Source organism: Fusarium poae, assembly GCF_019609905.1.
Source record: "Fusarium poae strain DAOMC 252244 chromosome Unknown contig_6, whole genome shotgun sequence".
Classification (NCBI taxonomy): domain Eukaryota; kingdom Fungi; phylum Ascomycota; class Sordariomycetes; order Hypocreales; family Nectriaceae; genus Fusarium; species Fusarium poae.
Window position 1 is genome coordinate 144,021 of NW_025408663.1, and position 23,553 is coordinate 167,573.

Below are 23,553 nucleotides of genomic sequence, written 5' to 3' on the forward strand. Positions count from 1 at the left end.
TAAGCAGCTTGCTGCTGACTTTCCTGATCCAGAGCACTTCCGCATCGGAATCAACCTTGCTCGGGATAAGCTGGATGAATATTATCAGCGGTTGGACGAGACGCCCATCTACTATACGGCTATGGCGCTCCATCCAGCTTATCGTTGGGACTGGTTTGATGAAACGTGGGCTCATAAGCCTAGTTGGATTGAAAAGGCAAAAGAGACGGTTGCCGACGTCTGGCTGTCCGATTACGCTCATCTCGAGGTTAGAACCAACAGCAGCAGAGGCGACGACGAGCCACCGGCAAAAAGACCTCGGTTTTTCAACCCCTTCGAGAAGAACAGTCGTCTGCCGAACTCAAAACCAGCATACGCAGCAATTATTGTTGGTGACGAGTACCAAGCGTGGCAGACGGATCGTGAGGCCAGCGACGGCGACGTTCGTGATCCAATTGGTTACTGGATAACTAAGCAAAGCAGATATCCTCGGTTATCCAGGATGGCCTTGGACTTCCTGACGATCCAGCCAATGTCAGCCGAATGTGAGAGGTTATTTTCAGCCGCTGGCAAGATGGTCTCGGGCAGGGTGGCGATCAATTCAATCTGGGATGTCGATTGAGTTGAAGCAGGGGTGGCACGGTGCTTTTCGTGGGACGTGCACGCTCGCACGGTTCACTGGTTGATCTTTTGTCCACCAGATGTGTGATTGAATTGAATTGATCGCCAGCCTGGTCTCGGGGCTGCGTACGAACCTAGATGCTGAGATTATCGCCATTTGTCAAGTTTTACGCTCTTGGTACCGTGCTGGCCTTATCAAGGACCTGGATCCATTGCTTAAGTCACACCTTGACAGCAAGCTGGATGCCGGCTGCGTGACTCTAAGCGAGGACGAGCTGGCGCTTGCTGAGTCAAAATGGCTATTGGAGGGTGAGAACAGCGCCAGCGAGGTTGACGATTCATCACAGCAGCAACAGATTGAAGAATTAGTGTCAACGTCTGAAAGTGAGGCTGAATAGGCACCGACTAGGTTGTAAAGAGCCTCGAAGATCCACTATAAATCCACTTATAAATCCACGTGTGTACATCCATTCCACTCCGGTCGAATATGTGCTACATCCACTTTGTAATTGCCTAAAAATCGTACATCCACTCTACTTGGCCCCAAAGTGGAGTGGATGTAGTGGTTCCGACCCTTGCGGTCATCCGATTAGCCGTTCTCATGTTCACCAGTATTCAACAACTCTTGCTTGTGGAAGTGGACATCATCTCGCTTTTGCGTGCCTCTGTTTGCAGTGTGGATGCATTTCCAGGTTCAAAAGGGGAAGCCGGCCTTGATACCCAATTCGTTCTGGCGCAACCGCGCTTTTACTAGCATCCGTGTCACCACTGCTTTGTCAAACGCCGTCGTTAACTGGCTAGAACTGTTCTTCAGTCTACTGTAAGTCATGTTGGAAATGACAAGGGTGCCACTGTAACAAACTCTTAGATAGGTCATTACTGAACAGATAGAAATAGCGTTCCAACCCAACCAGGGTTCAAATCCACGACACTACACTAGCACTTCTGGTGGATTTAGGATCACATAGCGATCCGTGCATTCGTGCACGGATCTTTTGGCGCCACGTGCAACCCCTGTTTCCACTACACTGAGCCCAGATGTGGTGTCGTGGATTTGAACCCTGGGGTCATACGCTCATCTACAGCGAGATTCGTGCCTGGGGTCCATAAATGGCGGTCTTGGAGCAAGCTTTCAACCCAGCGATTGGTGTATTGAACCCATGTTTTAACTAAGGAATAGGGTAGGAAAATCTGGAAAAGCTCGCGAGAGGGCATCTCCATAGGGAGGAAGTAGGCGCCGCACCTTGTGGCCGGGTTGAAGACCGGTCGGCACGTAACATCGTTAGGCTGCTCACGGCGGCTGTTTTTCTCTGTGGTATAGCTACTTGGATCAGAAGCGTTAAGCGCCTCGCCGGGAATTGATTGAGAAGTCATAGGTCTCTTCAAAATGATTTCTATAGTGTTTTGGCAGTAATTCCTTTCTCAGAGACCTTTCCGTACCCCGCTTGTACCCTCGTCATTACGTAAGGAAGGTGGGTCCGGTACGCGATGGTAGCCCCCGCGCAGTCAAGGAGATACCTTGTCCAGTTGAGCGTGCCAGGGTTTAGCAGGGACATTGCCACAAACCATTTCAGTGAAGGGAGGTTACATAGTACATTTGTTGGGAAACTTGGCTGGTGATCTTCTACGCCTCATAGTTCAGCAAACGTTGATCGCTACCTAATCTTAGTAGTAGTGTTCATTACGCCCGGGAGAACGGATCTCATAGGGCCTATAGCTACGCTAAACTATCCACGTATCCCCGCTTTTAGTCCACTCTAATCTTAAGCATCCCTGCTTCCTCACCGCATTTCTTGCCTTTTCTGACCTTCCTAGGGACCCCTGTCACGAGTAGGGGTGAGTTTAAGGTTTTAAGCGAGGACAAAACTTTGTGGATCGACCTCCGTACTAGCTGCGCATCTGACGCCAAGTGGGTCCTGAGACGTCACCTTGCCTTATGAGGCAGAAGTGCACGGGTTTCGTGTCGTTGGGGAAACTAACAGAACGTGATCGTGCTGTATTTCATTGACGCAGCCAAAAGAATTGAACATTCGTCACTACACCGACATACTGTTTTAGTAGCTAAGGTGTACGCAATTTCTGCAAGGGAGGGTCAATCTCGACCCTTAAAAGAATGTGCAACCCGACAAGGCAATCACTGGTAGGCCTCATTGACAGTGGTTCGCCTTAATGCCTCGTCATTTTCCGAGGATCCTGAATTTGCTAATCTGATTTTGAAATGCCCAGCGTGAGTACATCCTAACCACATCCTCAAGTTTCATCATCATCTCCTTCACCTCCGCTCGGCGGTCTCCTTCATCAAGGCAAACCTTCTTTAGCACTGGCAACCAGCGCAGCCCCCAAATCAAATCCAATCAAACAAATTGCCAAACAAATCAATCAAATATGCCAAAATTTTATTTCAATCAAACAAATACGAGATCCTCGATTTGAAATAACATTTGATAGATTTGATACACAACATGCCATCTAGCCTCCATGCTGCCAAACCGTCGACCGCGCTTTCACAGCTTACCCGGAACCTGGCTGGTGAGCAACCCCAGCCAATCAAAGTCATCCATCAAGCCCTCCATTAGTGAGCTACCCCAATACCACTGTCAAGCTGGTGGGGGAGAAAGTAGCTCCTTAACTTTTACATCCCGCCCTAGCCACATCAAGTCGCGTCAGTGCTAGTTTGTTTACCTTTCAACGCGTACCATTCCTCCCACGAGTCGACGCCTAACCCGATGGAATCCGACGACATCATGCTCCCTTCGCCTCCACCCTCTGCCTTTTCTTTTCTCCGACCACCAAGGAATTTGGCGAGTCAATTCGAGCTGACGACGATACATTCTTTCAGCAGCTCGCTTGGCAGCTCGACCCTCACCTATCTGACCAGATACCATGGAGCCGGCAATCGATGGGCCGTTTGCTGGATGACACGTACAAGTCTAAAAAGGATGAGATTAAGCAGGAGCTCTCAGATGCCCTTACTAAAATCCATCTGGGGTTCGACCTGTGGACATCGCCTAATCGGCATGCTGTTATGGCAGCCACAGCTCATTTTCTTGACCGCCAGGGCAAGCACCAGTCGCGCCTATTGGCACTCCGTCGCCAGCTCGGGTGTCATAGCGGAGAAAGTCTTGCGGTGACGCTCGGGCAAGTTGTGCGAGAACGACGAAGCACAAGAATACCTCTTGGCGAGTGAGTCAACGGCGGAGCTAGAGGTCGTAATGAATAACGATACGAGATGGAACTCCACATACCTCATGATCTCTCGAGCGCTCGTCAAGCAGGGAGACATCAGAGCGTTCCTGGTCCATTCAGAAGTGGATAAATAGCTACCGGAGGCCGACATGCTGAAGGGAGATGACTGGAGACTGTTGGCAGAAATCAAACTTATTCTTGAGCTATTCTATCTATAGACTATGAGAACGCAGGGCTGGGGAAGCGAAGGAGGTAACGGACGGCTCTGGGAAGTGATGGCGGGTATGGAGTACTTGCTGGAGCACCTAGAGGATCGGAAGCTGTTCCATCATGCCGTTCCAGACGAGGCAGGGGACAGGACACCAACTCGCAGGCCGAGCTGGCTCGAGGGCGACCAGACCGTAACCGGCAGCTTCCTGCTCGATTTAGGGATTGCGAGACGGATATCCATCCGCGAAAGTCCAGGCAAGGCCCCTTGTCAGATCGCGGCTCGAGACAATGCGATGATGGATCAGGCAAGCCATCAGGATCATTAGGAATCGATGACATGGGAAAGGATCACCGACACTATTTAAGACTGTCCATCATGACTGCCTGGCAGAAACTAGACGAGTACTACACCAAGCTTGGAGGCTCACCGTTGTTCGCCGCATCCATCATCCTCCACCCGTCACTTGGCATGAACTATCTAGAGGTGAACTGGGCATCGGAAGAGCAGCTTGTGTGGGTGAGGGATGCCAAGATTGGACTGTCTGACTACTTGGACCGTTGGTACCGCTGCAACCGGCCGGTGGATGAGCGGCAGAAGATGATCATAGACACATCAACATCCTTAAGCGTACTAAGGAAGACAACGGAAGCTAGCATATTCAAGCAATGGATCAAAAGCAGGACGGCGAAGACCATGGTGATGGGAAGTGAGCTTGAGCGGTATCTACGGCTAGAGCCGCAAGAGACCGAGGACCCAATTGAGTGGTGCATGGCTCATCAGGGACAATTCCCGATGATCAGCCAATTGGCTCTCGATATACTCGCAATACCGGCGATGGCGACTGATTGCGAGAGGTCGTTCAGCCTAGCCAAGTTAACGCTGACGACGCAGAGGCTTTCGATGACGACGGAAACGCTGGAGAAGTTACAATGCCTTAAGAACTGGGTCAGACATGGTGCGGTGAAGCTAGGTGCGACAATAGGTGGGGGGGACGAGGTCCAATGGGAGATTAGAGATGTTAGCATGGAAGCATAGAGAGTCAGATTTGGAATATTTGAAATATTTGAATAAATATTTCAAACAACAAATCCAGTCTTGAGAGTTATCAAATATCTCAAATATGACCCCGGATTTGATTTGTTTGATTTGAGGCAGCGCTGCTCCCCACAACGAGTACAAACAACGAAGAGTAAATCAGTGGAGAACTCTTCGGGGTTGAGACCGATATCCATTACTCAATCAACGAGGCCATATCGAGACCTGTCGAATTGGGGAGATGTATTGAACGCGTGGTACTTGCACAGTACTGAGTAAACAAACAATTCCAAATGGACGCAAGCTGCTGGCACTCCGCGTGAGCCTTTCAGGGGCTAGCACCGATTGGCCCCACTCCTTTGGTTCCATCAGCCAGTTGCGCGTTCTTTCGCGGCTGGCCATACAAAACCTGGATCAATCAGATTCCGAGAAACTTATTTATCCCTGTCTGCACCAAACCCTCATTACTCGGGAAAACTTATGAATTAATGTAGAGTCAGCCTTCGGCCGAAATATGTCATTGGTTAGGCATCTTACACATAAATACTCTTTCTGTCACATTTATATCACTTCCTCTATTGAACACTCGGAACTACCTATACTAAGACATCACTCTGTAGTGTGGATGCCCCATAAGGGATTGTTTTCATATCCTTGGATGGTTCCTTCCTTCTGAAGCTAACTTGATAATCGAGGCCATTATTATTGTCCCAGAACTCTTGGCCATTGACGATGTATCTGATGCAGCAGTGGAAAGTATTGATTCCAGGACGAACCAGGGCTACATTTGGGAGCTTCAGCGTGAACAAGAACCGGTCAAGCTCAGCTTGGTGACTTGTAACTGGCAAGCTACCTGCGTAATGGGCACGAACTTCAGAAATTGTTTCCCAACGATCAAACGTAAACCTGCAAGTGACTGATTTCTCTTCCGTGAGATTGGCTACTGCGACAGACCCCAAGAAGGAACTTTCGTCAGCGGATACCCATAGTCTCTCCAGCTTCACGGTCGTCTTCTCGGTGATCTTGGAGACTGTAGTTGAACAGATAACTTCCCACCGGGTTGGTGGAGATCGTATAATATGGAGTGAAGCTATTGGGCTCGGGGCTTGCGAGCAGAGCCCTCATGGACTCCTCTCATAAGCTGTGGCTCAGACTTCACAGTAACTGGTGGATCAGTTGGGAAGAAATGCTGTTCTTGGTCGTGTGGCTCGAAATGAACGGCTTTGCGTGGCGTAGGCTTTCGAACGAGGCGTTGACGGCGATAGGGGTACCAAACTAGATGAAGAAGATCCCGTAACTGTTCCAACATGAGTTCTGGTGGCCCCTTCACACGGTAACCGGGGAGCTGCGAGAAACGGAGGGACGCCGTTGGTCTTGAGCATGAGAGGAAGATGTCCCATCTCCATTGACTAAGTCGGAGGTGATTCCAGAAGGCAAAACCTTTGCTACAGCAGCAGGATGAGGTTGGGCAGCGTCCGACATGGTAGTCGGGGTAGAGATGAGGCGAGAGAGGTGAGAACTGAGGAAGAAAAGGGAGTAGAAGAAAAGCTGCAGTGCAAGATGGCTGGCACGCACAAAAAGAGTGCTCCATCCTCCTTCATATTATCCACGGCAGAGCCAGGTGGCGAGTCCACTTATCTCTCTTTCCTGGAAGCTCGCTTGCACTTACGAGACACAGGGGTGGGGCGGGGGCGGGGCGGAATGTACTTCAGCCCGGTCTTACCATAGGAAAATAGGATTCACTCGTGAATCGCTGCCTGACCCCCTTCCTCACCAGGTTGTGGTCTGCCTAAAGATGGCGGACCATGCGCACTATGAATCGCTGCCCGACCCTAGCTCCGTGAATCGCTGCCCGACCCTAGCTCCCGTTGGAATGCTCCATGCGTAACCAACAACGAAAGAGCTGAACGTGGCCAGCTAGAAGCAATGAGACCCGGTGCCATATCAGCATCCAAGACAATCTTGCATACCTTACAACTAAAGTTAATCCATTAGACAGCTTAATCTTCTGGTTATTTTATTATTTGAGGTGAATGTGGCTAATCTTTGCATTTTCAAGGGTCAAATGATGCTCAAAGTCGGAGTTTTGGCCTTGTCTGAAAGATGCAAAGTGTTAGCCTTTCTTCTTCTTTAATCAATATAATATGCTCATTTCAACATACCGACCGGTACGTAAGGGGGAGGGGTGCCATACGGGGGGTGAAAGACATTCTATTCACAGATACTATTAGGTTAGTAGGTATTTAGGTGTAAACGAATAAAAGGAAAGAAAAGAGATGGTTCAATCACACCGCTGGCAGTTGGTCAGTCATGGTCAACCTTGATGAACCGCAGTTTTACAACACATAGCAGACGTCGCAAACACAACATTCTATTAAGCCTGTAAAGAAAGAGAGTAGTAAGACTCATGCATAAGCCAGAATTAATTTCTTGTGACTACATGGTCATGAGATTAGTATTCATTGCCTGGCCTTTTGGTTGAGTCCGGTGCCCATGCGTTTGTTGGGTTAGCGGGATCCCTGCATGGCATATCCATGCAGATATGCCAGGCAACATGGATATATACGAGGAAGGGTAGTATACTTTAATCGTGAGATCAAGACATGGTGTGTACAACTTCAACAGCGAACGATCCATAAAAAGGCCTAACCCCGTCACCAATCTTACTATTGTTTAACTTCCACAGCGGCGCTGTGTATCGCCCACGTAAGTGCAAGCAAGCTTCCGGGAAAGAGAGATAAGTAGACGAAGTCTTCTTCAACCTACTCCCCTTTTCCAGTGTGTCCAATGGGGCCCCATAGGGACACGCCTAGGCGCTCTCTCCACTTCTGCACGCGTAGGCGTGCGGATTATGTCAGCCCCCAATTTGGCACAACTCCACAACTGCATTTCTCAGGGGCTGCGGCTATTGCTGCCACTGCTAACCACAACTGTAGTTTTCAGGGGTTACCGTTATAGCGCAGACGGCATTTTCTAATAATGTGCTTCCGCCAGAGGGCACATACAACTCGCAAGAGGCTCTACTCACAGCTATCAATAAATGGGCAGCACCAAGAGGATACGCATTCATAACTGGGAGATCGTCGCAATCAACCAGCGGCAGGCAGATTATCACATACGCATATGATCGATAGTGTCGGCCACCAAGCGCCTCAAGGGACCGCCAGCGCAAGACTACTACGCAAGGAACCAACTGCCGGTTCTCTATCATCGCAAAGGAATCCCTAGATAAGACGACTTGGTCTTTAAGGCATCGTCCGGGTCCACAATTTTCTTCACACAACCATAAACCAAGTTGGCACAAATCGGCGCACCCAGTCCATCGGCAGCTCTCAGATATAGACAGGTCAACAATCAGCCGCCTTACGAACGCTGGTACAGCGCCAAAAGATATCAGGACTTATATTCGCCAGAACTCAAATACCATTACAACCCAGCAAGATATCTACAACCATATTGCAGATAGCAAACGAGAGCTCTATAAGGGCCAGAGCACTATACATACTTTTGCTAACCAGCTAGACAAGGAAGAGTTCTGGAACCGGATGCAGCTTAACTCAGATAACCGAATCACGGCAGTGTTGTTCGCCCATCCGGAGTCATTGGCATACTTGAAGGCTTACCCAGATCTACTTTTCTTAGACTGCACATACAAAACGAACAAATACGGAATGCCGCTGCTTAATATGATTAATATTAATGCCTGTCAGCAATCCTTCTGTATCGCCTTCGCATTCCTTAATAGCGAGGCTAAGCAGGACTTCATATGGGCCTTAGACCGGCTCAGGTCCCTATATAAACTCTGCAACACAAGGTTTCCATCTATTATTCTAACTGACCGTAATAAGGCCTATATAAACGCTGTAGAGAGCTGCTTTTCGTCTTCGATCTCTCTGCTATGCCTATGGCATGCAAATAAGGCGGTCCTCCGCTATTGCCAGCTAACATTCATACACCTTAAGCAAGGGTCTAAGGCCTATCAGCAAGGTCTAAGCGATTGGAATGACTTTTTCAACCACTGGCATTCAATTATAAGGTCATCAGATGAACATGCATTTGACCAGCGCATACAAGAGCTTGAAAAGCGCTATCTGCCTCAATATCTCAAAGAGGTTAGCTACATCAAGTCCAACTGGCTCAATCCGTACAAAAAAAAGCTCATTAAGGCCTAGGTCAACCAGCACCCTCACTTTAGCAATATGGTCACCTTACGGGTTAAGGGTATCCATAGGCTCCTTAAGAGCCACCTCAAGAAATCTACGCTAGATCTCTTTAAGGCGTGGAGAGCTATAAAACATGCGCTTCTTAATCAATTATCTGAGCTGCAATCCAACCAAGTCAGGCAGCAAATGCGAATACCAATTGAGCTCTCTGGATCACTATATAGTGCCATACGTAGCTGGATATCTCACGAGGCTTTACGCAAAGTTAAAGAACAGCGGAAGCGGCTTATGAAAGAAGACTTGCCTAGTTATACCGGTACGTTCTCTCAATCCCACGGCCTCCCTTGCGCCCATACTCTCAAGGCTCTACAAGAGCAAGGCCAAACCCTTCGCTTAGAGCATTTTCACTCGTATTAGCATTTAATTCGTCATAGTATTCATCAGGTGCTATTGGAGCCTCGACACCGATCTGATCGAATAGCTGCCAATTCTACCACAAGTAAATCGCAATCGAGCACTCAGAGAGAGCCAAGTGCATTTGAGGCAGTCCAGGCAGCAGCGCAGCCAAAAGCACGACCTACATGCAGTAGATGCCACAAATTAGGACACAAGATAACGTCAAAGGCATGCCCTCAACGGTACAAGGGGATTTTATATTTATCATCATCGTCAGCACAGGTAGAAGAAGCAATGCCAGTGGCACTCTCGCCAGCATTATCCGGGGAAGCACGACCAGCAGCAGCAGTATCTACATCTATATCATCTTTACAGGAAGGGAAACCACTGAAAAACCCGTCATCAGGATTATCCGGACACGCTGGGTCTGGCAGGGATAACACTAGCTGCATTATCGTTAGTATAGAGACAGCAGCATCATCGGCAGTGTCATCAGCAAAACCATCGACACAGGGAGGGACGTCGCCAATAGCATCATCTTCAACAGCATCAGTGGCGCCGACACTAAGATATGATGACCCACAAGCTATCTATCGGAGATATATTGCTACTCGAGATGATTAGTATAAGGCGCAGCCTCATGGGAGCGTCAAAACTAACCAGCAGTATCGGAGGGCATTAGGTCTACCTTTGCGGTATAACAAAGCAAGCTACCAGTGGTGTCTTAAATTAGAGTAAGAAAGAGATTATAGCGTACCTAGATTAGAGTAAAGCAGAAGATAATCGGGTGGAGGCTCAGGTAGCGGCAGAGATAGAAAGCAATCCTTTTTCTAGCAGAAGAGGCATACGCAACATCTGGAAGGCGGCTAAGAATGATAGAAAAGAGCAGCGGAATTATATTCAGCTTAATAATTAGGAATTCATTGCCGTTCTGAATCTCGGGATTCTAAAACCCGCCAGCCTCAAAACTCGAAATGCAGTTGTAGAGTTGTGCCAAATTGGGGCTAATATAATCCGCACGCCTACGCGTGCAGAAGTGGAGAGGCGCCTAGGCGTGTCCCTGGGGCCCCGTGTCCAATAACCAAGTTATTTGATTTGCTTGGTTGTGGTTGGTTGATTACGTAACAACCAACCACAAGTAAGACCCCCTCCGACCAACCACAAGCAAGCCTTTTTTGGCTTACTCGAGTTAACTTGAAGTTACTCGACTAAGTTACCGGATTGGGAAAGTGGCCAACAAAGTCTAACCTTAATAGGGCAGGCTAGGAAGACAGCGCACCCTGATTGGCCCAGTCTTTAAATGAAATGAGTGAGGATCTCCTTTTCTTTCTCCAACCTTTCCACAGAGCCAAGGCTGCCGATTTGGTCCAATAACTTGAAGAACAAACCAAATATGTCTTCGCGCCCATTCTTTAAGCCTCATGGAAGGCTCGAAAAACCACTCCTCCTAGGACCCCTTCTGAGTCGCTCGGCCCCGCCCAGCCGAGCACTCCTAGCTCCGCCCTCAACTCAAACCCATGTGCCTAACGATAAGCCCTCCCTTCAAGGCTTTCTGACGAAAGAGGTGCGCCGGACGCCTCTCAGTGCCCTTTCCCTATCGACTGGGACAAAATCCGCTACAACAGGAAGCCAGTACCATCTATTCGATACCGCCAGCCCCACAAGCGCGCCATCAACTCCAAATCCCAGCCTTCAGCAATCTACAGGCACGGCGCACAGCTTACCACAGATGGGAACAATAAGTTCTGGCTCTGCAAGTATTGCCATAGTAGCGGCCATCATGATGCTGCGCTTTTGCCAGTGAGAGCACGACCAGCATCAATTATCACCTTAAACAGCAGCACAGACTGGAAGAATTCGGTTACAAAGCCATAGGAGCCGATCCTTTCAGCATAGCCAAGAGGACAGCAAGCCTTACGCCATACCTCGGAAGCCGGCGCGCGGTGTTCAACGACCTGAAATTCAAGGACGATTTTACTGACTGGGTGATTGACCTTGGCCTCACATTTCGTCAGGCGACTCATCAGCGGACGAATGAGATGTTTATCAATTATCTGGAGGATATCGATAAGATCCTTCCCAGAAGCCCATTTACTCTTGGCAGTTGGGTCAAAGAGAAGTGGCTTGGCGATGGTGGGAGACGCGTTTGGCTAAGGACAAAGCTGCAATCCGCCGAAAGCAAGGTCCATGTATCGATGGATGCATGGACATCTGAAGAAGGGACAAACTATCTTGCCGTTGTCGCTCACTTCCTGGATGAGCGCCACAAGTTACAAACAGCTCTTCTAGACCTCCCACCTCTAAAGGGTCCTCATTCCGGTGAGAACATTGCCAAAGTGTTGTCGACCGTCATCGACTTTACGACGTCTCGCCAATCATTGGCTTCTTCATGATGGACAACGCTGCAAGCAACGATGTATGCATCCAAGAGCTAGCAGAGCAGTACCCGACAATCAACCGCGAAAGCCGCCTTCGGTGCGTCGGCCATATGCTGAACATCATCGTCAAAGCTCTTCTCTTTGGCAAGGGCGTTAGCAAGCTGGAGAAACAGCTGCGCGCTGCATCCGATGACGAGCGGTTTGAGATATGGAGGAAGCAAAGCTGTATTGGCAAGCTCCATAACTTCTGCGTGTGGATCAACAGAAGCGACCAGAGACGGGAGCGGCTGAAACAGTACATCCTGCGGGCTTATGACGAAGGCAGTATCGAACACCTCTACACCAGGGTCCTGGTCGATGGTGGTATCCGCTGGAACTCTGTATATTCCATGATTGAGAGAGCTCTGAAACTCCGCCACGCCATTGATCTCTTCTTTCTCAACTATCGCCGCATCGTCGCCGAAGGATACGATATCTCACAAGATATCCTAACTCCGCAGGATTGGGTTGATCTCGATCACTTCCTCAATATCCTCAAACCTTTCAAGGATCTAACAAAACGCATGGAGGGCCGGGCTAACAAATCTGGCTCGGAAGGATCACATGGCTCACTTCACGAGACTCTCGAGTCGCTGGATGTGCTCTTCAAGAAGCTCCAAGAGGCTGGGAAGTTCGCAGATGATCACCCTGACGTGGTGTCAACATACTATTCCCATGCTATTGATGCCGCTCGTATCAAGCTTGAGGAATATTTTGGCCTCACTGATGCCACCCCTGCATACCGGTGTGCAGTTGGCCTACATCCGGCTAACAAATTTACCTATTTCGAGCTTGAATGGAGTCACAACAGGCAATGGATCAGCGGCGCAAAGAGAGTGGTACAGGAGGTTTTGCACAATACGAGGCAGCAGCTGCGGAAGCGGACCGAATGGACGGAGTAGGACAAGAGGAGGAGCCGGAGGAGCTGGAGGAGGAAGCAATTGCTGACAACAGTATCGCTCTTGATCCACTTCAGCAAGCTCGTAAGCGTCGGCAGAGGCTTGCTGTCACTGCGATGTCAGCTACACGAGGAAAGAAGCGGGTAAAGTTGACGTCTGAGCTGGATGAGTTTATGGCGAGGACTAACAAGGCTGATCTGGATGTTGAGGATCCTCTGGAGTGGTGGGTTCGCCATGCATCTGACTATCCTATCCTGTCGAAGATGGCGTTTGACTTGTTCAGTTGCCCAGCAATGAGCGCTGAATATGAGCGCGTCTTCTCACAGACAAAGAAGGTCATTACGGATGAACGGAACCGGCTCAGTTCGGACACGGTAGCAGCGATTGAATGCCAGAAGCACTTGCTTCGAAGCGGAATATTAGCCTAGATCTACCACCGTAGCTATACAGGGCATGAAAAATAGTCGAGTAATGCCAACCAACCAAGTAAATCAAGCCGCTGTTGCCGAGTAAACCAAGTCAAGCAAGGGGTTCTGTCAACCAAGTAAAAAGGGTCCAAATTTTGCTTTACTTGGTTGTTGGACACTGAGCGAGCTGCTGAAAGAATGTATCGCTGAAGAAGGAAAAGGAACGTTGGTGTTAATCAGAAGTCCCAGGCTCAATTATCGGATCGTCTTGACTCTGGCGCGCGGCACAGTACTGTACTGCAAGCGTCGTCGCTTAGGCCGTTCAGATTCATCGGTTGACAGATCTGGATCGGCTGCTTGACTGCTCTCGAAAATCCTGTGAGACCTGGCGTTGGCCAATAGTACTCAAGCTCGCAACATCACATTCACATTCACATTCACATTCACATTCACATTCACATTCACATTCACATTCACATTCACATTCACATTCACATTCACATTCACATTCACATTCACATTCACATTCACATTCACATTCACATTCACATTCACATTCACATTCACATTCTTGCGGAGATGGTCCGCTGCCGAACTCGTAGCAGCAGCGGCGAAGAACTCAGGCTGACCCTTCGCGTCGCACAGGCGACAGGCCCAGTAAGGACTCAGCGGACTGTCGTTAGTGTCAATCTCAACAAGAAAAAGTCCATGGCGCTTGATCCAGCTCTTCCGACCCTTTGAGCCCTTCCGGGACAAGGACTCTTCCAAAACATATCGTTTGTTCCTCCACACTGCTCGCGGAAGATCTGCAACTGTAGGGTGGTCTGGCAATGCCGACTGCGTCGTCAGCTCGAATTGACTCGCCAAATTCCTTGGTGGTTGGAGAAAAGAAAAGGCAGAGGGTGGAGGCGAAGGGAGCATGATGTCGTCGAATTCCATCGGGTTAGGCGTCGACTCGTGGGAGGAATGGTACGCGTTGAAAGGTAAACAAACTAGCACTGACGCGACTTGATGTGGCTAGGGCGGGATGTAAAAGTTAAGGAGCTACTTTCTCCCCACCAGCTTGACAGTGGTATTGGGGTAGCTCACTAATGGAGGGCTTGATGGATGACTTTGATTGGCTGGGGTTGCTCACCAGCCAGGTTCCGGGGTAAGCTGTGAAAGCGCGGTCGACGGTTTGGCAGCATGGAGGCTAGATGGCATGTTGTGTATCAAATCTATCAAATGTTATTTCAAATCGAGGATCTCGTATTTGTTTGATTGAAATAAAATTTTGGCATATTTGATTGATTTGTTTGGCAATTTGTTTGATTTGATTTGATTTGATTTGAGGGCTGCGCTGTCTTTAGGTAATAACTCAACAACCTTTTAAAGTAGGTGATGAGATTGATTGATGTTAGGTTGAAGATCTAACTTCAGACTGGACATGTCCTTCCTAGCTATATGTACGTGACTGACGGATCGGACTATCTATGTACCTTCCATCATGTTCAACCTCAATACCTTGTCATCCCGAAATTTATAAATAAGTCCGCTTCCCCACCTGCCCAACAAGAGCATTGAACAGCACCGACTCTTGCTGTTCCGATTGTCTCCTCACAGAGGACGCCGACCTTGGTGATGATATGGATGATCGCCAATAGTAATGCTGCCATATATACAGCCCGTTTTCATCATATCATATGTCCATGATCCTTGATGGCCATGCGGAGAAGCGAAGCCCACTGTGTCCCTTGGGAGGAAGCGTTCTGCTGCAGTCTCGTAGTCGCATTGTACGACGTATCCTGAGATGTCACGGTATATGATGGGAAAGATTATGTAAGTCACCTTGATTGCAGATTGGCAGCTTCCGTTTTGTACCCCGGGGTACAAAGACATTATATATATAAACAATATAATGCGTTTGCTCAGAGACTTGACTTGGTAGACGTCGATTTGTACCCCAGGGTTGAAAATCATAGGCTACCTTTTCTGAATATAATATGACCTCTTGGTTTGTACCCCTCGGGTTAAAACTTCTGCTTCCACTTACTTTATACAAACCTCTAAAGCTATATATTTTTACTCTATTGCCCTACCTTATAACCTATCCTTTTAACGCCACAACCTAAGGCTAACCCTACCCTAAAACGCCTGGGAACCAAGGTCATCTCTTGACGTGACGTATCCCTGGTGGATTGCTCGTGGATCATCGTATCTCAGCCGCGTTGAATGTTGAATCTGGAACTGGATCTTGCAAGTGTAAGGGTGACGATGCTGGCGGTCCGATAGCGGAGAAAAACTATACCATATATGGAAACTGGGGCGGGACCCGTCCAATTTTAGAAGGACGGGTACCCGTCCGCCTATTAGCCGCCCCTCCTTGTGGGGGCCCCATAGAGACACGCCTAGGCGCCTCTCCACTTCTGCACGCGTAGGCGTGCGGATTATGTCAGCCCTCAATTTGGCCCAAACTCCACTGTCGAAATTCCGCATTCTGATGCAGTTTTTACTTTTTAGAATACTATAATCCTAAACGGTTATGAATTCTTAATTATCTACCGGAATGGATAACGTGCTGGGCCTCACTATCTACTGCTGCCGCCTCCCAGATATTATGCATACCTCTTCTACTGGAAAAGGGCTGCGTTCTATCTCCGCAGCTACTTAAGCCTCGACACGGTCATCTTCCGCTTTACTCCAATCTAGATAGGCCATCATCTCCTCTTTAGTCCAATCTCTGGAGCCGTTTGGAGTATCGCAGCGCTTACCCATCTGCTTCAATCGAGACACCATTGATAGCTAGATTTGTCGTACCGCAGAGGTAGACCTAGCGCCCTCCGATACTGCTGGTTAGTTTTAATACTGCCACGAGGCTGCACCTTGTACCAAGCATCTCGAGCAGCAACATATCTCTGATAGATAGCCCGAGGATCATCATACCTTGATGTCGGCATTATCCTTGTCTGTGCCGGTGGTGCTGCTGATGATGCTGCCGGCACCATATTGTCCGCGCCGTCGAGACTGACGATAATGCAACTGGCACTATCTATTACTGACTCTGCCTGCTCTGATGATCCTGAAGACGTTGGTCTTGGAGCTTCTCCTGCGTGCAAGGATGATGCTGATGAAGATGTCGTCGACAATGGTCTTGCCTGCGCCGACGGTGCTGGTGGCTTCAAAAGCTCCTCATATCGTTGAGGGCATGTCTTTGAAGTCATTGTATGACCTATCTGGTGGCATCTGCTGCATTTAGGTTGTGCCTTTGGCCGTGCTGTTGCCTAAACTGCCTCGAATGCACTTGGCTCTCTCTGGGTGCTTGATTGTGTTCTACTAGTACTCGAACCGGTGGCTATCCGATCGGGTCGATGCCGAGGCTCCAGTAGTAACCGGTGAACACCATGGCGATTGAGGTGCCAATGTGTGTGAAAATGCTCCAGGCGAAGGGGCTGATTTTGTTCTTGTAGAGCCTTGAGAGTATGGGCGCAAGGGAGGCCGTGAGATCTGGAGAATGCACCGGTGCAAATGGGCAGGTGTTCTTTTAGGAGCAGCTTCCGCTGTTCTTCCACCTTGCGTAAAGCCTCGTGAGATTCAGATACCCAGTCACGTATGGCACTGTATAGTGATCCAGAGAGCTCGATTGGTATTCTCATTTGCTGGCTGGCTTGGTTGGATTGCAGTTCGGCTAATTGATTGAGAAGCGCATGCTTCATAGCCCTCAAGCCTCGAAGAGATCTAGCGTGGATTTCTTGAGGTGGCTCTTAAGGAGCCCATGGATACCCTCAACCCGCGAGGTGACTACATTACCAAAATGAGGATGTTGATCAACCCAAGCCCTCACTACCCTTTCCTTGTACGGATCGAGCCAATTGGCCTTGATATAGTTAACCTCTTTAATGTATTGTGGTAAGTAGCGCCTTTCAAGCTCTTGCACGCGCTGATTAAATGCCTTTTCATCCGGCTTCATGATCGAATGCCAGTGATTGAAAACTCATTCCAATCGGCCAGACCTTGCTGGTAGGCCTCTGATCCTTGTTGGTGGCGCACGAATGTCGGCTGGCAATAACGGAGGACTGCCTTATTCGCATGCCATAGGCACAAGAGTGAAGTTGAGGATGGAAAGCAGATTTCTGCGGCGTTCATACAAGCCTTATCGCGGTCTGTTAGGATAACCGATGGAAGCCTTGTATGGCAGAGTTCATACAGGGACCTGAGCCGGTCCCAGGGTTCAAATCCACGACACTCCACGACACATTTGTGAATATGGCGTGGATATGGATGCTGACTAATAACTTCGATGTGGAATGGGTGGAAATGGATCCATTATGGAAATGAATCCATATTGTGGAATTTGTGGAATGAAACCTACTTTGTCCAACAATGGTAATTAGTGGGCCGCATCCAGGTCTTGGTCGTCGACGTTTTTGTCACTCGTCCATTAGAATCCTATCTAGCGACCCGATCAAACCGGCACGCAACCAACTCCGTAGTGTCTGACAAAGCCCAATTGTACTGGCATCTAGCCTATTGCGGCTCTTGGTAACCATGCGGCCAGTGGTCGAGAATAGCCTCTCACTCGGCTGACATTGGTGGCACAGTAAGCAGATCCAAGGCCATTCTAGACAACCGGGGGTATTTGAGCCGCCTTATGTGCCAGTATTCGTAGGGATCTGTGACAGAAGCATCAGCATCCTCGATATCACGCTGCCACTGCTCGTATTCATCAAGATCCAGACCGCCAACCGAGGACCTAGGGATTGAGCTGGGGATTGAATTGGCGACTCGGTAACAGAAATCCCTCCAGCCGTCAGTCCTCGCTTCTTTGTGCGCCACGCTGTGAACTTGTTTCTTGAGGTCTTCAGCCGCTTATTGGCAGGCAACTCAATCTCTGGGTCATCAACCTCCAGGTCCCTATACTCTCTCTCCCAGAGATCCTGGACCATCTCCTTCGCCTTGGTAATCCACAACTGTCTTTCGTCGTCGTCTCCCCACAAATCGTCAAACAGTGCCCACCGGTAGGCAGGATGAAGAACTGCGGCGCCATAGATCAGGGGCTGTCGTTCAGATGCTCGTAGTATTCGTTCAATTTGAGCCAGCCCAGGTTGATGTTGACAGCGAGATGATGGCCGTCCGGAAAATTGGCGACTGCTCTTTTCCCGGATTCGAGGGTTTCGAGAAGAAATTCGTACGCGTGAATAAGATCCCAGCTTGTTCCTGTACAAGTCAGCTGTTAAAATAGGAATCAGGCCGCTTTTGAGAAGTCTAAGGCTTACCAGACAGTGGAGGGTCGATCTCGTTTTCTTCGACCTTTCTCTGGTGTTTTCCTGTCCATCACCCTCAAGGCCTCTCACAACCAGCTGGAAGTCAAGCAAAATGTCGTAAAGAGTCCCGAGCACATGCCAATCATCAGCTGTCATGCGATTCTCTTCCTTCAGGAAGAAGGGCAGCTTGGAGCCCTTTTTGATGTGGCCAGCTCTCGTCAAGTTGACCTTCTCCCACTCGTTTGATGCTCTCTGGACAAAAGAATTATAAAATGGCCTCAAGGCGAGAGCGCGCTCAATCATCGAGAATTGAGAAAGCCACCGGGTAGCATTGTCGACCACAACTCCAACTGGACGGTGTTTCTTGAGCTGAGCATCATCAGAGAGTTGGCTCTCGACAGCTTGTACCTTCTTGAGCATATCGGTCCACGTGTCCGATCTGCTCACCTCCTAGGTCTTCGTGAGTATAACAAATAAAGCAGGTGACTCAGCCACCTACAACAGCAAAGTTATGCCATTTTCCAACAGAGCCTCGCCTCCTCCAGACTTCATGCTCCTTCGCTGCCGTGTGAAGTCCTTCGAAGACCTCTTTCTCGAAAGCATCCGGGTTCTTGCCATACAGCATCTGTTTCACTACTATGTTGACAACGTGGCCAACGCAGCGAACCCATCGCTTCGCCCAGTCGAAACCAAATTCTAATCCAATCTCCCCATCGAGGTTTTATTGTTACCGGCATTATCCAGTGTAAAATATCCGAGTTTATCGCTGATCTCGTACTCCCGAATGATCTCGATAATTTGCCCGGCGATATTCTCGCCTGTGTGCCGCTCCGTAAGCTCAGGCAGTCCGAGAACGCACTTCTGCGGCCGATTGTTTGAATCCCGAAACACACATGTGATGCCGTATAAGGCGTGTCGGTTACCAGACTTCCAGCCATCGTACTGGATATGGATCTGTCCCGGACTCTTTCGCAAAGCATCCTTCACTCTTTCCATATTGTTGGTAAATTCTCGTTCTGCGATGGCACGCACGGTCACGTCAGTAATGTTAGCTTTTGTGATCTCAACAGATGGATTGAGGTAGTTGAAGATGTCTCGAAGATCTTGATCGTTGACGATCGAGAAGGATTGGTTAGAATTGACAATCCAGTTGACAAGTTTCTGCTGGAATACAGTTTTGTCGAAACGTTTGATCAAGGTATTGATCAAATCTTGTTCCTTCGGCTCCTTCGGGTTCAACTGTAGGATTGTTGCAATGGACTGATGTGCTTTCTCGGATGCCTTCGCAGGCTTTTGCCTCTTGCCTGTCGGATCCATGATGCCATTGTGGTCCGTGTACAGGTGACCCTCAGCGTTCTGCAACCCTTTGATGGCATAACTCTTTGGCCTCGGCCGCTTTTGCTTGATGCAAAGGCAACACACCCATCGGCGTTCCCCTTTTGGGCATGCTGGATATCGTAGCCGAACTGATATACCCATTGACGCACTTGGCCGTCTCTCTCCGTCAAGGTCCAGCCTTTGTAGAGCTGGAAGAGTCGTTGATTGTCTTCTTCTGTACGTTCTGGAACGGGTGTGGTTGACTTGGTAGGATGAAGGGTGGCCATTTCGATTTGGGATAGTAAGGGCGTGAGTAATAGTAAACCGTCCTAGAATAGACTTGTTTGAACTTTGTGTACGGGTAAAACAGGTGGAAAATTGTTGCTGTTGCGTTGTTATTGCCGATGGAAAGTACTTAGGGTATGCGCTATTTCATAAGGAAATCCAGGTATTTTCAAACCCACCTAAATTTCCATTCCTTGCCACAATTTCCACATGTGGAACATGTGGAAGGGATTCCGTGGCGTGGATATGGAAATGCTGAAGCCTACGTGGAATGGAATGGAATGGATATGGATCCACATTATGGATCCATATGTGGATTTCGTGGTATGGATTTGAACCCTGGGTGGCGGTGTCGCCTGCGCTTCGACTACCCTATACCCGAATATTCGGCCGCGATGTTGGCGATCGGAATATCTTCACACGGCTTGCCGGCAACTTGACGACCTCGCAAAACCTCTCTACCTCGCCGGGCGGTAATGTGGCCGTTAAAACCTTTTGCACACCCCATTCGTTCAAAACCTGACCCAACTCCATCATCTGCGGTCGAAATCGGGCGGTGCTGTCCAACATTGTGTGGCACTCATCCACTACAACTCGTGTGGCACTCATCCACTACAACTCGGTCTAATGCACACCGTGCTTGTAATCGGTTTACGAAATCGCCAAACTCCTTCGTCACCGCTGACTCGGGCGTCACGAATATAATTGGGGCAATCTGGTGTCCCTCGCGGCTCTTCAACTATATGTCCCGATTTTGCTCTTATCACAACGACCGTGTAAATCATCCCGTAATGAAATCAACGGCACGATCACGATTGTCGTCCCGCCGTTGTCGTTGGCACAATATGCTGGTAATAAAAACGACATACTCTTGCCCTCACCTGTGCCTGCGATCTGGATAATCGGACTCTCGCCCCGTATGATCGCCCGGATCACCGTCTCCTGCTGACCACGGAACGCCGCCGACGGCCCCATCATCTGCCGTAACTGACCGGCAATATCGACCTGCTGCAATCGTCTGAACCGCTGCATCCGATTATACTCACGCTCCGTGTCATACGGGGCTCGTTTTCGCCGGGTTGCGGCCGACGCACTCTCCTCGCTGTCCTGGAACTCGAACAAACGGTGCCACTGCCTGCTGACGGCTCGGAACTTGTCCCGCATCGATGCCGTGCTGAACAATCCCTGCTGCAACTCGCGTGCGTATACCATGCCCGCCACGTGCGTTGCGTGCCCGGCTTACAAATCCACCGGGTTGTCATCCAAATCGTCATCTTCATCCTCCCCATCCAATGTCGACTCTTTAAATGCACCGTTCAAATACCGACGGGCTATGGCGATCGCAATCTGCCTCCATGAACTGATACCTAACGTCACGCCTAATAATCGCCTGCTGTGCCGTTGGATGATTCGACGGACCCGGTCTGATGTCCACTTCCGCTCCTGCACCCAGCTCTGGAACCCAATATCATCGGCGTTCGCGGGGTTATCGGGGTCATGCGGGTTCTCTGTACTACCTCCGCTGTTATCATCGTCTTCTTCATGCATGCCGCCGCCATTCTGACTGTGCCTCTCCAATGCCGCTCGTCTTGCCTCCCTCTCCTCTACGATACTGCCTTCTGCCTTGCGTACCACTTCATCCGGCCACATGAACGGGCTGCGGATACCGGCATCTTTGACGATACCCTGAACCTGCTGCCAAAATGGCAAAACCAACCATAAATACCACACCAATAACTCTCCCACGGCATGCGGTAAATACCGGTGAATCACCTTGGCCTGACCCGTCAACCGGAATCCCTTGTGATATAACGTGACCACGCACATCATGCCGTTGTGCGCCAATATGTTCCTGACCCCTCCATTCATGGTGTTCTGGTGCCGGATGCCCGACATCTCGGGTATCCGTGCTGGCTGGCTCATCATGTACATCAACATGAACATTCGTTCCATGAACCCGTTGAATGTCTGGCCATATGACTGTACCGCCCGGGCCTGGAATGGCTTTCCGTCCCTTCTGCCGTTGTCGATCCACACCTTGCGTCGTGCCTGGCCCTGCCCGTCCGGTTGTGTATCGGTGATCTGGTTCATCACCCAATTCTTACCTCTCTTTACCCACTCGCGGTTCCGTTCATCGGTCAAAATGAATACCCCATCCGGTCCTCACTGTGATCGTCCTCCACCTCCTTCCACGGGATTCGCGGTAACTGGTCCACGTCTTCCACCATCGTCAACGTCGCTAAATGCTCCCTCGCCTCCCTCGTCAATGCATGCAACATCTCGGTCAACGCGGCCATCCGGAACCGTGTCTTTCTATACGTGATATGGTCGCCATCCCAATCCACGGTTCCGCCTGCTGGCGTGTTGAACCGAATATACATGCCGTACGTGCGTGCCTCGTATATCAATCCATCGGCGTCGGCTCGGCGTATGTCTCCTTCGATGTCACCGTCATGAACCTCTGCACCTTCTCACGCACGATCCGGAACATGCTGGTCGCCTCCTCCTCGGCCTCTTCCTCACCTAAACCCTTCTCCTGCTGTAATCGGGCCACCTCTTCCTTCCTCTCCCGATACGACTGATACACGACCATGGCCCGCGCTACTTTGATCACGGCTGAATACATGGGCGTGTAATCCATCACATCCATCCATCCACCGTCTTTGCGGATGCCCAGCACGGCCAACCCACTGATAATACCACTGCGGTATTCACCTGCCGTTAACCTGTGATCCAACAATGCCATAACGACCTGCAGCGTCAACTCGTCCACGCGCTCCTCATCTAATGGATTGGCTTCGGGGTCTTCAACATACTCCTCTATTAACTCCGTCAACTCGTCCATCGTATCCCCCTGTCGTTTCGTTAATCGGAACCCGGGCCTCTCGTTGTCCTCCATGGTCTCGGCACGGTATACATAACATATCAACTTGACCCAAACTGCTGTGTACCGTGCCCATGTGTCTTCTTCGACTCGGTTGTCGAATGGCCGCCGCGGCTTCTTGTCTACCTCCTTCCGTTGTACTTCGAATAATGCCTGGCTGCCGACCGTGCTGGGCGTGGCTGTAATCCGTGCCTGCAACATGACCCGCATGATACTGTCCTGGATCAACTGTAAAACATGCTCTTCTTCGCCGACCGGGTCTGTCAACTGTCTCATGGCTTCCGGATCTAAACCCTGCAAATGGTCGGCCCATCCTACACGCTCTAACCACGCGTTCGCATCTGTCTTTGCGTCGGCGGCTTTGATGCACTCTCTATCCTCTCGCTCGAACTGCTCTTGCTTCTGCTCCATGGCACGCACCGCCCGCTCCATCATGGCGGCCTCATCGGCCGTCTGGGTGGCCGGCGCCCCAAACCCGACCTCGAACCAACTACTGGCCGGCCCGTTGCTGAA

General features: G+C 49.8%; 4 protein-coding genes across 4 annotated transcripts; all 4 read right to left on the minus strand.

The window, feature by feature from the left end:
- Positions 1-6,122: 6,122 nt before the first annotated feature.
- On the minus strand, positions 6,123-6,514 carry FPOAC1_014059 (uncharacterized protein; the record flags this gene model as incomplete). The annotated part of the gene is made up of 2 exons (XM_044858383.1): positions 6,123-6,377; positions 6,443-6,514. The coding sequence occupies 2 exons, from the start codon at positions 6,512-6,514 to the stop codon at positions 6,123-6,125; spliced, it is 327 nt and encodes a 108-aa protein (XP_044700669.1).
- Positions 6,515-9,827: 3,313 nt separating this feature from the next.
- Positions 9,828-10,270, minus strand: FPOAC1_014060 (uncharacterized protein; the record flags this gene model as incomplete). The annotated part of the gene is made up of 2 exons (XM_044858384.1): positions 9,828-10,177; positions 10,252-10,270. 2 exons carry the CDS (start codon positions 10,268-10,270, stop codon positions 9,828-9,830), a joined length of 369 nt encoding a protein of 122 aa, XP_044700670.1.
- Positions 10,271-13,569: 3,299 nt separating this feature from the next.
- Positions 13,570-14,235, minus strand: FPOAC1_014061 (uncharacterized protein; the record flags this gene model as incomplete). Its single annotated transcript, XM_044858385.1, has 2 exons — positions 13,570-13,680; positions 13,882-14,235. The coding sequence occupies 2 exons, from the start codon at positions 14,233-14,235 to the stop codon at positions 13,570-13,572; spliced, it is 465 nt and encodes a 154-aa protein (XP_044700671.1).
- Positions 14,236-16,123: 1,888 nt separating this feature from the next.
- On the minus strand, positions 16,124-16,514 carry FPOAC1_014062 (uncharacterized protein; the record flags this gene model as incomplete). The annotated part of the gene is made up of 2 exons (XM_044858386.1): positions 16,124-16,131; positions 16,160-16,514. 2 exons carry the CDS (start codon positions 16,512-16,514, stop codon positions 16,124-16,126), a joined length of 363 nt encoding a protein of 120 aa, XP_044700672.1.
- Positions 16,515-23,553: the final 7,039 nt, after the last annotated feature.